At 33.0% G+C, this 15,750-nt stretch overlaps 2 protein-coding genes across 2 annotated transcripts; one reads left to right on the top strand and one right to left on the bottom strand.

Annotated features, from left to right (window-relative positions):
• The first annotated feature begins 1,597 nt into the window (after nucleotides 1–1,597).
• LOC125060875 (lysozyme-like) lies at nucleotides 1,598–4,764 on the top strand. The gene is made up of 4 exons (XM_047665985.1): nucleotides 1,598–1,934; nucleotides 2,806–2,982; nucleotides 3,804–3,877; nucleotides 4,239–4,764. The coding sequence occupies exons 1-4, from the start codon at nucleotides 1,883–1,885 to the stop codon at nucleotides 4,380–4,382; spliced, it is 447 nt and encodes a 148-aa protein (XP_047521941.1). The 5' UTR covers nucleotides 1,598–1,882; the 3' UTR covers nucleotides 4,383–4,764.
• A 1,803-nt stretch (nucleotides 4,765–6,567) lies between these two features.
• Nucleotides 6,568–15,434, bottom strand: LOC125060962 (low density lipoprotein receptor adapter protein 1-A-like). The gene is made up of 6 exons (XM_047666094.1): nucleotides 15,298–15,434; nucleotides 9,046–9,219; nucleotides 8,300–8,405; nucleotides 7,679–7,850; nucleotides 7,438–7,500; nucleotides 6,568–6,657 (listed from the first exon to the last, which is right to left on the bottom strand). The coding sequence occupies exons 1-6, from the start codon at nucleotides 15,344–15,346 to the stop codon at nucleotides 6,580–6,582; spliced, it is 642 nt and encodes a 213-aa protein (XP_047522050.1). The 5' UTR covers nucleotides 15,347–15,434; the 3' UTR covers nucleotides 6,568–6,579.
• Between the last annotated feature and the right edge of the window lie 316 nt (nucleotides 15,435–15,750).

Here is a 15,750-nt window from a genome sequence, read left to right as displayed (position 1 = left end):
TCTCTATAATGCTAAATAATTTCTATTCGCGATAGAAGGTTGTGTGGCTGTTGCAGGTGAAAACCTCTTACCACAGGACTATAGTCGCACCAGCTTCTGACAAAGATAGCCAATACCTGTAAATTTGTAAAGATACAAAATTGTGAAGAGGCAAATAAACTTTATTATTATTATATAATTTATTTGTATATGATAATGTAGATAAATAAAGCTTTCGCCATTCCTGACGCTGGATTGTGTATGTATCTAGTTAGTGAGTCGAATTTAAGGTATATACAATTAACATGTTATTACTAAACAGGTAAAAATAAAAGAAAGAACAGGATGTAAATGGGCGGTCATACAAAATTATAATTTTTTATACTAAACTACTTATGGATAATATAACAGAACTAAGAAATATACTCTGACAGTTTCTAGATCTAATACTCTTTACGAGAACAATTTTTTAATGTAATAAGGGGCAAACGGGCAGGAGGCTCGTCTGTTGTTAAGTGATATCGCCGCCCATGGACTCTCACATTGCCAGAAGGCTTGCAAGTGCGTCTGCAGTCTTAAAAAGCCGGCATTTTTAAGAATTGGTACGCTCTTTTCTAAAAGACCCTTAGTCGAATTGGTTCGGCAATATTTTATTATTTATAATATATTTTCAGTGGAATACTTTAATAAATTAGTATATAGTAATAATATGTATATACTAAATACATAATCTAAAATCTCAGAATCAGTTGCTTCTAATTTATGAAACTGTTAGTCTATATTCAATAGCTAGTAAGACTAGAACTATGGTTATATTACAGTAAATTGAATCTCCATAATTAACGCCAGTCTTTTAAGTCCCATACATCCTGATACTAATATGAGTTCCTTAACATTTATGGATCTAAACGTCTGGTCGTACATTTGAAATAATACCCATGCAATTGACGAAAATAAATGGCTGCAGAAATGTACTCATGGTGTGATTAGAACAGATAATAATCGGTGTGTACTACACCGCAAACGCATTTACGGGAAAACGCGCTTCCCAACTAAGGCCGATATTGTAGAACAACTCTTAAACTTATATCCAGACACAAAGTATACTTTATATATAAAGTTTGACATAGTACGAGCCAAGGCTTTTGCGTACTAAGGTTTTCTTAAGCGTGGCTATTACCTAAATCTTAGTCAGACGCAATATCTTCATAATTTTATAATCATAGCACACGCATAGCATAACGCATTTAGCGTTAATATAATGTAATTAATTAGCATTTATTATTTTGTGAGTGAGTGATTGGTAAAGAATAAAATACAATATCGATTTAAAGCATCCCGTCGACCTAGGGACCGCACATTTTGGTCCTTCGAGCCAGATATTATACAGCATTTTAGACGAGGTTATTCTCGAATAAGAATGCGGATCTAAGACATATTTATTTAACTAAATATCTAACATACCTTCTACATAGCGTCAGCGGAGTCAGCATGAAGTATTACTTGAATTTCAACTCAACTATTTCATAAATTGTTACAGAAAATCAAAAAGGCAATATCAGTTGTTCTTCATATGTAGTCGTGATATTATATTATTATTGTCGCAATTCATAATCCATCATCTCAAAGCGACCTTAAGCTTACACGGATGTTACATTTCGATTGTAATCAACTCGGCTAATTTATTCGTCACTTTATTCCGAGAATAATACATTAGATCGTTTATTAATAAGTAACCGAGCGCCTTAATACAGTTCTTACAATAGCACCTCACTGGTTTTTACGGGATATTTTTTATTTCTTATTGATTGTTTTTTGTGGCGATTTCAGCAAATCACTCATCATTGTGTCATCCGGCTCGAGAGAAATCAGAGTGTTGTGTGATTAGGTACAAGTGATAATAATGAAGTGTCAAGTACCAGTATTAATTTTAGGCTTTTTAAGTAGTGTACTCGGTAAGTCTTTGTGTTTATTTGAAGTCTAAACTGCTATGATTATGTTAGAAGTTATTTCTAACTTATTAATATGAGATATTTTGTGTGGATACGTAATTATTAGTACATAGCAAATACATATAGTAATTTGATGAAAATGTGTTATCATTTATTAGTAGAAGTTGTTCGCTATAACAAGATAAGTACATAATATTGAGGTGAATAAAACTATTATTTTACCTCTTTATAACGAATTTTAGACCAATCTAACCTCAACATAACAAACCTCAGTTCAACGAATTACTTGATATTACGAATATTTTCTTGTTCCCCTCCGATTTGTTATATCGAGGTTGCACTGTGTTACTTAATTTCTTACTGGTCTTTCGAAGATAATCTTCTTATATAACTGTAGCTTTTGTCAGTTAGCAAAACAATGTTTTCGAAGTTTCAAATCTAATTGTGGTGTCGGATTATGATCAAACGAAAAGTGTATTTATTTTCCGGGCATCAGGGTTGTTTTGGGGGATTATATATAGATATAAATTATATAATATATAGCTTATATAAGCAAGAGCTGCTTTTGATCTGTTTCGTATCCTTGTATAATAAATCTCTTCGCGAAATAGTTGTTATATTGCCAAGTTGATCCTAAGGTTAGGATTATAAATCGTAACTTAGTAAATTTGATAATTGATTCCATGCGTCCAAAATGTATTGGAGTTGCGCTAAACATATCTCTGAATATCACACTAAGACCGAAGACTCGTATTCATGTATATTATGCTTATAGCAAATTATAAATTCTAAAAAAAAAGTCTGAAAATTTCATACCCCTAATAGCCAAAAAATAAGAACACACTATATTAAATTGAAAAATATATGATTTTAGGTATCTACGTAACAAATTTGAACGAAAACTGTATTCGGTGTCTGTGCCATGTAGCAGGCTGTGACCTTTCTCACACGTGCTCTGACGGGTATTGTGGACCCTTCTACATATCACGGGTGTACTGGGTGGATGCAGGGAAACCCACGCTGCCAGACGATAGCCCGGATAGGAAAGAAGGTACACGCTAATAATAATAAAAAATAAATCGGTTGTCTGTAAAGTCGGTTTACTGACGATAGTTGAACGTGACAACGTCACGAATCGCTCACTCAAGTAGGAGAGAGACAGATGTCGAACGCTGAAGAGCGCGGAGTCCGATCGTGCCTCTCTGTCGCTCTCGCTTGCACTTCAAGCCTTAAATGGAACGCCTCAGAGCGAGGTAACGCCGCATGAGTCATGTTTTTTCGTGCGTGCAGCCGGCTCCATCGATTTATAAGACGTTGTCACGTCAAAAGATGTGAAGAAATGTTCACAATCATTGAATAAATATGATAAAAAAGGTTCAGCTAACGGTATATTTAATAGCTATTTCGATTTCAATGATTTTTTTGTGTTCGTGACACATTACGTACTACAGAGACTGAAAAAAACTGTACCGATTAGATTATGTCCGAATTGTTGGAATAAACAATGACAATTTCTTCCAATTAATAAGTTTATTAACATCGTTTTTAATAAGCTTTTATACTATTTCTCTTTTCGACTTCAAAATTAAATTCAGCAGATAAATCGGCATCAACTTCATGTTGTATATCTGGTTTTTTTATCTCGTCTTCATAATATTATGTGTGATCTCCTTAATATTGTACTTTTCCGTGAAACTGTTCTAGGATACATCAAATACTCTAGCTATATATTTTATTTCTTCCTTTTGTTTCTGTTAAAGTATCTGTTTATTTCTTAATAAATATAAAGAGTAACAAAGTTCTTTTCTTCATATATTTCTAAATGAACAAAGCATTTGTGTGTTTTGGTAATTGATAAATTAATATTTGCAGCCTACGAAGACTGCGCCAGAGACTACTACTGTTCTATCAAAATTATAGAGAATTATATGGCAAGATTTGGAAAGGTACGTAAACATTTAAATCTAGAACATTGTATCGTTATGTGTATCAGTAAATTGATTTCGAACACACATATATACATATTTTATAATCTTCTTAATCTACATAGTAATAATAATTTTAAAAAAATGATAAACCGAAAATTAAAACAAATTTTAAAAAATTACCCCTTCGGCAGTATGTGTACCTTTAATGCTGGCAAGTGGCAACATTACCTAGCCGTATTGCCATACTTATTACTTGAGCAAGGAAAGCACCAGCTCTAGGGTCACCGGTACAATCTAATATAAAATCCATATAATTTATAAAAGTTATATAATTTTTTTATTATTGAAAATTTGAAACAATATTGAAATATGTTTCCAGGACTGCAATGGCGATGGTGTCACCAACTGCTACGACTATATGATGATAAACCACCATGGTGGGAGAGCGTGCTCCTCGCCGCTTTTCCTCTCACAACTCGGTCTGCGTAGGCTGAAACTCTTTCAACAGTGCCGTTTTAACTAAAGACTGTGATAGATTTCCTATGAAATAACAATTGAAGTACCTATTTATTTTAGGCAATAATAGACAGTCTATCAACAAATAAGGTTTTTCTGAAAACAGATGAAACTACGATTCATGTCTCAAACCAAAACTTAATTCTTCATTATGGTACAGTAATGCTGCAACCCTCTCTGCCTACATTCCTCTGATTTCTGCTTCATACATAATATATATTTTCTGTTTAGGAAATTTGATGTTATGTGTAGCTTCAGTTATGTTAATACAAACTCTACATTTTGCGAAAAGTATGTCAAAACCAATACGTTTTTGACTCTCTTTTTAATCAAACTCTCTACACTGAATCTTATCATAGGTGATAAAATATGTTATAGTAAATGTTAGGTATTATGTTTAGAATTATTTAGACAAAAATTTATTGATTTAATAAATAAACGATATTCTAAGTTTAATTTTTTTAATATAACAAACGGGCAAGGCTCACCTGATGTTCAGTTAGCGTCCATAGACACTCACATTTCCAGAGGGCTTGCAAGTGCGGTGCCTTTTAAATATCAATATTCATTTATTTATATTTGAAATACTAATTTTTATATTGTATGCAGAATATATACATATTTCGAGTATATACAGTCCGCTAGGTAGGGGGGGGGGGTTTATTACCATTACGTTACCGAAATCTACCGGCTGTGTTGCGTATGCATACTAACTTGCTTTTAATTAACAAACACATTTACAAATATCTAAATTATTTATAAGCAATGTTATAGACGGCTAACAAATTATTAGACATAAAACAACAAGCCCACAAATGATGCAGATCTTAACGGGACATGGGGCGATTGCTAAATACCTGCACAAATTAAGCCTGATCAGATCCGATACGTACGTGCGACCTACAAACAAATTAGACATCGATGGATCTCATTATAGAATGTTCTGTATTTGGGGCCTCCAGGTACGACTGAGCATTTACCCGAAATATTAATAAGCACGCATTTCTGCAGTAAAATAACTCGCCTATAAATATAGAATATGAATATAAATATTTATTTATTAGAATATTTCTTAAATGTAAATAGCCCTAAGTCAGAATCAAGTATGCTATTTATCGAATAGAAGTTAAGAATATCGAATAAATAAAACAACGTTTTTGTATAATTAGTTACAAATATAATATGTCCTATGTAACTTACAACTAAGAAAATAATATTGTTCTTATAAATAGCCTTTATCGAGTTTTAAACTTTTAATAAATAATAAACTACAGTAGAATTGGGCTCATGGCAAGAGGAACAGAAAAGTGGAGAAAAAAACTACTAAACTGGTGCCCAAGGTATAGCAAACGAAATAGAGGAAGACAACTTAGAAGGTGGATACAACAATTTAATAAAATAGCAGGTGGTATATGACAGAGAGTGGGATTTGGAGGAGGCCTTTGCCAAAAAAAGTGCACACAGATACCTAAAAGAAGATTGTTAAACATCCATTATTAAACTTATGATAATCTTAATAACCGATAAAAATATTAAAAACATATTTACACATACTTCATAGATTTAAAATTACATTAATTATCTAAGTTAAAATAAATCGACTGCACCAAATAAGATGTATTTTTGTGTGTCAGTTGGATCGTTCAAGTATTACTTAAGCACTGTAGGGGTGGAGGGTTGTTCTTTGATTTTCTTATTTGTTGATTACGTCAACAGTGATTATTTACTTTTTTCACATATTTGCCACACATAGTCTATGCTTAAAAACGAAATGCATTTTCGAGGATTCCTACAAAAAATGTATACGTTTATGTTCTATTTTTGAGAGCTTTGCTTACTTTTGCTGACAAGATGAAGGGGGGGGGGCTAAATTGCAGTAAATCTGCTTACGTAATACTTGTCGGGCCTAAAATATTGTTAGAACAAGGTTAGTAAAATATATTCATGAAAATCTGAAAAGTGAGTGCTAAAAGAGATCTTTATGACAAAATAGTGAATAGTTTATTGAGAATGGCCAAATAATATCGAATTTCTACTACGGCCAAATCACTGCGCATGCGCAAAGGATTATCTTAGCGGACACAAAAAGCACTCCACGCATAACTGACCAAGAACCATACAAATAAAATAGACAAAATTTCTTCTCCGTTGTTATCTGTCTTGTAATAGTTTACTTTTTTAGTTAGTTAGTGTTGTCCAAGAGTTCAAAACGTCACCAGCGGCTCCGGGCTCTGCCACTGTTCATTGTCGGAGTCCTCATCAGAATCACTTGAGAAATTTGCCTTAAAATTGTATGATATGTATAATTGATATTTATAATATAACAAATAAACGCAAAAACTGGTCCGCCGTCCGATTTCAAATAGTAGAATATACACCGCAACACCACTACATATAGCATAATTTTACATATATTTATTTAGAAATGTTATGATTTAACGGAAATAAGTAGTTTTATATGTGAAAAATAACTGAGACTTGTTTTAGTTTGAAAAAGAATACATCGGCTAGTAATGTTCACAGAGTAGAGAGAAGGGCAAAGACAAACGAGAAACAGACTTAACATAAAAGACAACTCAAGGAGCAAAAGGCGCGAAATTCAAATATTACAACAACAAAAAACATTAAAAAATTATGGATTTTAAACAGTACCTTTAAGGATTTTTTAACTCCTTAGTTTATAATGGAAGAAGGAAAGAAACATTAGCAGTAAACGAATGGAGAAAGAAAGCCATGTACAGAGATATTTGGAAAAAGCTGGATTATGCCTTTACCCATGAAGGGGCTCGGATCAATGGTAGGTACTGAAGGAAGTTAGGATATTAGGATAAAAAATCTACTTTTGTAAAGATTGGAAATAAACGGGCTTTAATATTATTATCAGTTTATAAGGAATTTATATACATTTTTAGTTTATCTATAATGTTTAAGCAATATTAAAAATAATAAAAAAAGCAAAATGTGGTTATATTGATATTAAATATAACCTAAATACATATTAATGAAGGGCTAAAAGCGTAATATTTTATTGTTTAATATTTAATAGTAATTTTATGACAAACCCAAGGAGTAATTCGGCGCCTGCCACCCGCTTGAAGTGAACTCGCTTCACTGGCTTGCCATGCCTAAGAAAATTAACACATACAAATTTTAGCTTAGATAAGAGGTTTCAACGTGTTAATTTTCTATATGTTAGTGATGTCCAAATTTGACCGGATTTTACTTTCAACAATAATTAGAAATCATAATTGTGTATTTATATGAATTAAATGAAAGCTTATATAAAAGTTTGCTAATCATTACCTGATAGGCGTCATTAAAGGCATGTGCGAGAGAGAGGGCAAGAGCCCTCGCCTGTCTCCGTCTAGCACAGACAAACACATGCACAACATGCGTCTCACTCGCGCCAGCAGTTTTGCCTTCGACCACAGCGAAAACGCGGGCATTAGCGGCGTCCGCAGAACAATAGGAAATCCTAAAAAGAAAATACGTAGGTATTCTACGGCGTAGCAGTTACGCTGTGTACCGGAAGTCAAAGTTTATAAGTGCAAATCTAATTTATGTTACTATGTCTAAAATTAATTATACACATACATTAAAAATGTTTACACGTAGAGTATGGAGTGGGCGGACGAGGTATTTTATTGACATAACTTTAGTTTTATCCCCCATTTTATTTTATTCGTAGGTTGGATTTCCAGGGAAACTGTAAAACTACATAAATTATTTTATTGGAAAAGATAGAAAAAGATACAAATTGAATATCAGAGTTAATGATTGTTTATTAAAAGCTAAGTTGAAATTAAGAAACAAACAGTTTATGTTTTTCTTAGTATTATTATTTGTTTATGGCATTATGAATTGCATTTGTTTTTCTACAAAGCTGCTCATGAAGATCGATTATTTATTATATTAATTTTATACCTGTATATTGATACACTAAGTACATTTTCTTGTGACTCAGCATCCGACACGATAATCCCTTTTGAACTGATATCCACGTTCACCTTAGGTAGTTTTAGATTTCCAGCTGTAAGGCACACATTTCATATTGTCAATATTATGAAGATGTATATACGTTAGTTTTTAGGAAGCTTCTGGAGCTTCTGAACTAATAGGTAGGTACACGATAACTACTTTAATAGTATATTTAACAACGTGTTTATTTAATTCAATCTCTGTTTTATCGGCATATATTAAATGTTATTTTTAAAAGACAGATGTTATGCTCTTGTTGGGAGACCCAGTACGTGATAGTCCATGGCGCTTGAATCGAAACATTTCAGTCAAATCGAATCCAATAGGCTATTTGACAGTATGACAAATATTATTGAGAGTAATCTATATAAAAAAGGTTTTAAAAAGCTTTATGAAGTACATGATTAATTTATCAAATAATTATTATTAAAAATATTGCTTTTTATTTAGTCACGTGACACAAAACGGGCACAGATTACTAAAGTTGGCATAGCTTGGCAGTAAATAGTTGTACATCGTAGCGACACGATCTTGTCTAGAGAAATGTTTTGACGGGTTCATGGATTAAAGTCATTCTTAATTAAAAATAACAATTTGTGTAAGTTTTATAAGTCACAAATAAATAATCTGTAATTGTTTTTAATATTATGTGACATAGCTCAATATGGTTACATATGCGTTTTAATACTTACTCTTAGCGGTATGTAAAGCAGAGCGAACAGCGAGAGCGGTGGCGGGAGCGGACGCGGCGCGCTCGACTGGAGCAACGCCGGCGTATCTTACGTCACATTGACCACGACTGTTGTGTGTTTCACGCCACCAGCCTTCTCCTTCGCATTCAGCAAGAGCCCATTCTTCACAAAGTTCTGGAAATTTATTTTTTACATTCTTTTTAGATTTACTAGCTACCAGTTTCTCTCTAGAACCCACTTATAAAGTCGGTGGTTGCAAAAAATTTCAAGGAATAGTGCAGTGTTAGTCTAGTGGCTTCAGAGTGCGCCACTCATCCCTGAGGTCGTAGATTCGATCTCCGGTTGTGCACTAATGGACTTGCTGTCTAGAGACCAAGACCAAGAAAGTCGACGGCTGTGGGCATGTGCCAGGCACAGACGGCTGATCACCTACTAGCTAGTTACAAGAAATAGCTTTAATGTAGCTAGCAGTCTTAGGGTCTGTTTCACAATGTATGGATAAATTACCAAATAGCTATGCAACACATAAATTATTTGGAAGATAAATTGGGCTATTTGACACTTCATCGGACGCATAACTTATGATGGACTTTATGTGACGATCAGCGCTATCTGACAGTCGTGAAACGCAACAATAGTGTTTATCCTACCAATAAGTAATAAATAGCTAATTCGGAACTTATCCGTACTTTGTGAAACAGACCCTTATAATTATATTTTAGATTATAAAATTTTAGATTATATTCTAAATTATAATTTAGTAGTGTACTAGTGTAATTTAGTACATTTTCGACTTTAGTCAACAAAAATAAACAACAAAATAAATGGAATTAAAAAAAAATAAAAAGTTATGTACTTTATTAATTTAAATACTTTACAAATAAGTATACTAAATTATTATGTTTTCTTTGAATATCTGGATAATTATAATACCAAGTATTTTTAGCCTTTGTTTTTGTATGCATAGATCAGTATTGACCTAGTGATATCAGCGTGAAGGAAAACATCGTGAGGAAATCGCCTTAGTCGATTGCGTGTGTCAGGCACAGAAGTCTGATCACCTACTCGTCTATTAGAGAAAATAAATGATCACGAAACAGATACAGAAATGTGGCCCAGACCTAAAGAGGTTGTAGCGCTACTTTTTTGTATGGGATAGGACCATTCTAACATATGAAGTTAATTACGGGCCCGTGTATAAAAAAATAAATAATTAACTTTATATGTAAATACCAGATACGAATATGAGAGCACAATTATATTAATTAAAAATTGCGTAGAAAGCGCATAAAGAGATAAACTAATCAGACAGCTGCAGTTTCCTTCTCGATCATAATTATCTTAAAAATAATTGTATTTATCTAGATTATATGCACACTCATTTAGAATTCTAGATTCTTCAAATGTTTTATGCTGTTGATAAATACTTTTATTATATTTCGATAAACTTTTAAAAAAATATTATTTTTTGCTGGCATATAATAATTGTAACGACATCAAAATTATGTGAAGAAATACATGATATCGCATTTCCCCTTAAATGTATTTTTAAATTATATCGTTGTAAGTATTTTACTAATACCAAATACATATATTTATTTATCTATTTCGTAACAGCTAACAAAAAAATATATAAAAACAAACAATAACACTAAAAATAAAGCCAAAGATGGAATACACAATATGTTCAAATATTTACAAAAGGGAAAGAACAATAAAAATTATCCAATACATTTAACTTGGTAATACCTAATTTGGTTGTGATGTGTGATGGTATAAAAGTGAGGGTGTGTATTTGGGGTATGCTCGTAATGCAGGTGATTTTGCGCTATGGATATTCTTAATACTACTTTAACCATATTCCGCGATAGCTTAAACATGTCAAGGCCTAAATATTGGTCGTTTTATATCCGGGCTGCGCGATACAAAACTGAGTTTTTTGCATAGTTGTGGTGATGTGAGGTTTAATAGTGATCAACAAAGTCTTGCTTTAAAATTGCAAAAATAGGTTCTATCTAAGCTAATACGGAGTTATTCTTACTTAATTAATTACGCAATTATATCCAAATTAGTGTCCAAATTGTGTTTAACTATTTAATTCATTTTCATTAAACACTAGCTGGCCTGGCGAACATTGTACCGCCTAACAGTCGATTCTTTATTTTTTTTAAATACTTATTCTGCTATTCGGGACAACGGTCTAGCTAGTAAAAAAATAACCTTCCCGGAACCCCTCCACTACACTAACACTTGAACTTTATGATATGGTATTTAAGTTCAAATTGCCTTTAAATATTATTACGAATATTTTGTATGGGAATATAGAAAAGTATTGTTTTTAGACATTTCACTCAATTTTTTTTAATTTTTCTCTCCGTAAGAACCATCCTCGTACTTCAAGGAATATTATAAAAAAAGAATCAGACAAATCGGTCAAGCCGTTTTCATGTTATGTCGTGACAACGGAAAACGGGTTTCATTTTTATATATATAGATTACATCCAATTTAAGTTTGCCTTTTAAATTTGCAGGTGTAACTTAATTATTTATGAAATTGGCAACATGGAAGTTTCGCAAATGCGTAGATTGTAATAGATTATAGTAATTGTAGACTCCTTGTAACTAGGTAGCTTTCTAAGTAATATCGGTAACTTAGAATGTTGACGGTTGAGTTTTTATTTCTTGTCTGGCTCGTGTACGATAAATCCTATTTTGTACGGGTAATGGCCAGGTTGAAAAAATGTACTCAATAAGTTAACGGTTATATTCAGTTAATATATTTGTATGTAGGACTTCTGGAATCTAATTTTTCAAAGTAACAGTATAGTAGCAACCTTTTTCTTGTCGCAAGAAATAAAATAATTTGCACAAACGGATGCTAAAGGAGAGTCCAGTGTGTCCAACAAAATTGTAATTAAAAATGTTAATATTTATTACTAATTAAGGAAATAAAAACTTTAGAGGTGTCAAGGGACACCCGGATGGAACGAAATTCCTTTCGATTAATTTATATGTTAATTGGTATCATAACAGTATGATAGATTTTCTCGACACCAATCTTACGACGAAAAAAAAAAGCCAACATGACGAGGTGTTCCCAGGCGGTCACCCATCCAAGTACTGACCTCGCCCGACGTTGCTTAACTTCGGTGATCGGACGAGAACCGGTGTATTACAATAGCAAATAGCAAAAAAGTGTCGTGACAACTTTTCGTAAGAATTTTTTCCGTCTAGCCCCCTTTCACAGCGCGCGATAAGGAACTTCGTTCCAATAATAATCAATCAACCTTTTAAATGTCATACGCGTACTAGCGGAGCTTAAAATCTTTACAAAATTTTCATAAAAAAACGTATATTTTAACTAAAATTCTATGGTTTTGTGCGCTTACGCAGATATTGCAAAATCTGCATAAAAATACCTAATAATCACATTTATCTAGGTCAGACATATGATAACATAAATGGGCTATAGGTCAGATATTAGGCGCAAATGATCTTCTGCTGTGAACTGGTTGCGATAATAGATAATTATAAACTGCGTATTTACATTTATATCGCTGATTTTTTGTCGTTGCGTCTATTTTGATTGTGTTATCTAAGTTCTCGTTAAATGCTCTATTAATGCAGCTGGGGCGGTACTTTTCACTGTTTTATCGAATTTAGTATTGACAGGTTTGCGTTTGAAAGAGGTGTCAATAGGAATGTATGCGATATTCTGATACATGGAGAAAAAGTGGATAAGTTACTGTAATTGATAAATTGTGTACTAAGGCTATATGTTTACTGATATGGCCTTTTGGCCATGTAGAACGGATGAATGAGAAGCGATTAACAAGTAGAATTTGCCAGTTCTTCTCTTCCGTTCTAGGCCCATATGAGAACTGGCAGTAAATGTAAAATAAGAAGCATTTAATGTATATTTCTTTTTTGACGTTCATAAGTTTACATTGTGTTAACTATATGAATAAAAGATTTTTTATTTTTAATATACACAGCCACCGTGGATGGTGAAGTGGGGTTGGGTAGACCTTGTCGTACAACCTGGACCAAATGCAGGAGGTACTAGAAAAGGGTTAAAATAACCCAAGACCGACGAGCATGCATGGTGAATTTGAAAGTGGATGAAGTGAGAGAGGTATAGAGGAGATCCGTGGTCTCCGCCTACACCTTCGGAAAAAGGAGATGATATACATAAACAGATTTGCGTTACGACAGATAACAGAGAAACCACGCCAAAATAGCAGATATCAACATCAATGGCGCTACAACCATTTGAGGTCTAGGCCTCAGATTTCCGTATCTGTTTAATGATCAAATGTAATAGGCAAGTAGGTGTTCAGCCTTCTGTGATCCGATGCCGTCGACTTTTTGGTTCTAAGGCGAGCCTCACGATGTTTTCCACCGTAGTAGGTACCTTTCTCAAGTACCCAAGTCATTCATGTAACTTTTCAAGATTTCGTCCAGAAGGAGTAATCTTGCGCACTTTCTATTAGTAGAGAGCAGTGTTGGCTTCAGCGTGCGACCGTCATACCTGAGGTCGTAGGTTCGATCCCCGGCTGTGCACCAATGGACTTTCTTTCTATGTGCGCATTTAACATTCGCTCGAACGGTGAAAGAAAACATCGTGGGGAAACCGACATCGACAAAAAGTCGACGGCGTGTGTCAGGCACTGGAGGCTGATCACCTACTTGCCTATTAGATTTAAAAAATTATCATGAAACAGATTCAGAAATCTGAGGCCAAGACCTAAAGAGGTTGTAGCGCCACCGATTTATTATTATTTATTTTTAAATGAAGTATCACCATGTTTTTTTTTAATTACGTAAAATATTCATCTTCTCCGGCCCGATTGGGCCACGGCGTCTAATCTCTTTTGACTGGCCACAATTGAAATATTATAGTGTACAGGGGCTTAAGCGTCAGTGGGTCATTCTTGTCGAAAGTGATTTGGTCTCCTCCGTTATAATATCTCCTTGGTCAAGCCCCAGGTGTGTGCGCATGTATATATGAGTCATTATACTTATAGCGCATAGTATCGACTGTGAGTTTTACTTTAGTGGTCATCGAACTAGGAAAAACAATAAATTGCGTGAAGATGTTATATTAATAACAGTAAAAAGTTCATAAACCTTCAGATAAAACAATAATCAGAATAGGATGTAATATTTTTTCCGCTTACATGTGTAATCGCTCTTTTGAACCTGTTAATTACAAAAAATAATGGCGTAATTAAATAACAAGAATGCAATTCATTAGTACCTACAGAGTATACTAAACTCCGACTGCGTCCATAGAGTTGTTTACCAAACGCGGTTAAAAAAGGAATAGCGCTGAATTTAATGAGATTTCCCGTCCGTTCTACGCCCTTGATTTGAGAACTGGCAGTAAATGTGAATATAATTATTCTTTTATTGACGTTCATAATCATACATATTATAATATATATATGAATATATAATATTTTGATTTATGTTTTTTGGGAATAATAAAAACAATGTTTTTTTCGGAGAGGTACAGAAAAGGGACTTAATTTTTTTTTACGAAACACTCTGAAATTTATCGAAACCATACCCATAACGCAATTACGGAACATTATACTTCAAAAGATATTATTCAAACCATAATAATCACTTATTTAAGACAAGTGAGCTTCAGTAAGGAGTTACGTTAATTATCAAAAACCTCCTTTTAATTTTAATAAAGCTGACAAACAGGCCCAGACAAATATAACTTTTTCTGAGTAAGGTTAAGAGAGATCTAATTCCTAACTAATTAGAGAGAAACCTGTGACAACTAGACTTTAGAACTCGGTCTAGACCTTATGGAAAACATAAAAGGCGCGAAGAAATTACTGCCAGCAATTAAATACTAATTAACGTGAAACTAATTAAAATGGTGCAGAATATATATTGTTTTATAAAAAATAAAAATAAACAAATTTTAATTCAATTTGATTAACAATCTAATTAATTAGGATTTCCTTCGTATGAGAACCTTTTAGCAATTGAAGCTTATAGTAGTTTTATCTTATTAAATTTTATTTTAAATATTTCAGCTAATTTAAAAAAATATATATATTTTCTTAATCATTAAGGTGTTCAAAACTATGGGTTTTATAGGAAGTAAACTTTGAAATTTTATAACAACTACACAAAAAAAGTATTTAACGTAGCAAAAATAAGGCAATTGAAGTAATTATGTATATGTAAAAACCATGTCATAAATAATAATTAGCTTTAAAATTTACTTACTTTTGTGCTTTGAATGGTTCTTCCATATCCTTCGTAAAATAGTTGCCATATCGAATAAAATACCTTTGACAGCGGGCTACTTTTCCCGCGCGCGGTTCCCAGATGACTGATGATAATGCTGTGTTAACTGCCACACAACCCTTACATTTAACTTTGTAGGTTGCATTATATTTATAAAGTAAATATAATCAATGTGTTGTTATTGTTATCTATGGCAAATGCTAAATTACATATATATGCGTAATATTTAGATAGAAGTATTTATACACTTACGCTTTTTAAAGTAAAATAAAAATAGCAGTGTTAAGCAAGCGATTGTGGCAGACCCCGCGCCCCAATGCCTTTTTCTTACTATGTACCCAAATATCAATTGTTTGTACAATATAGGACAACACCTTGAAGAAAGGAGCATATTTTAGATAAAGAATATTTATGTTAAACACAATGTTGATC

Source organism: Pieris napi, chromosome 22 (assembly GCF_905475465.1).
Source record: "Pieris napi chromosome 22, ilPieNapi1.2, whole genome shotgun sequence".
Lineage (NCBI taxonomy): Eukaryota > Metazoa > Arthropoda > Insecta > Lepidoptera > Pieridae > Pieris > Pieris napi.
This window is presented reverse-complemented; position numbering and strand designations above follow the sequence as displayed.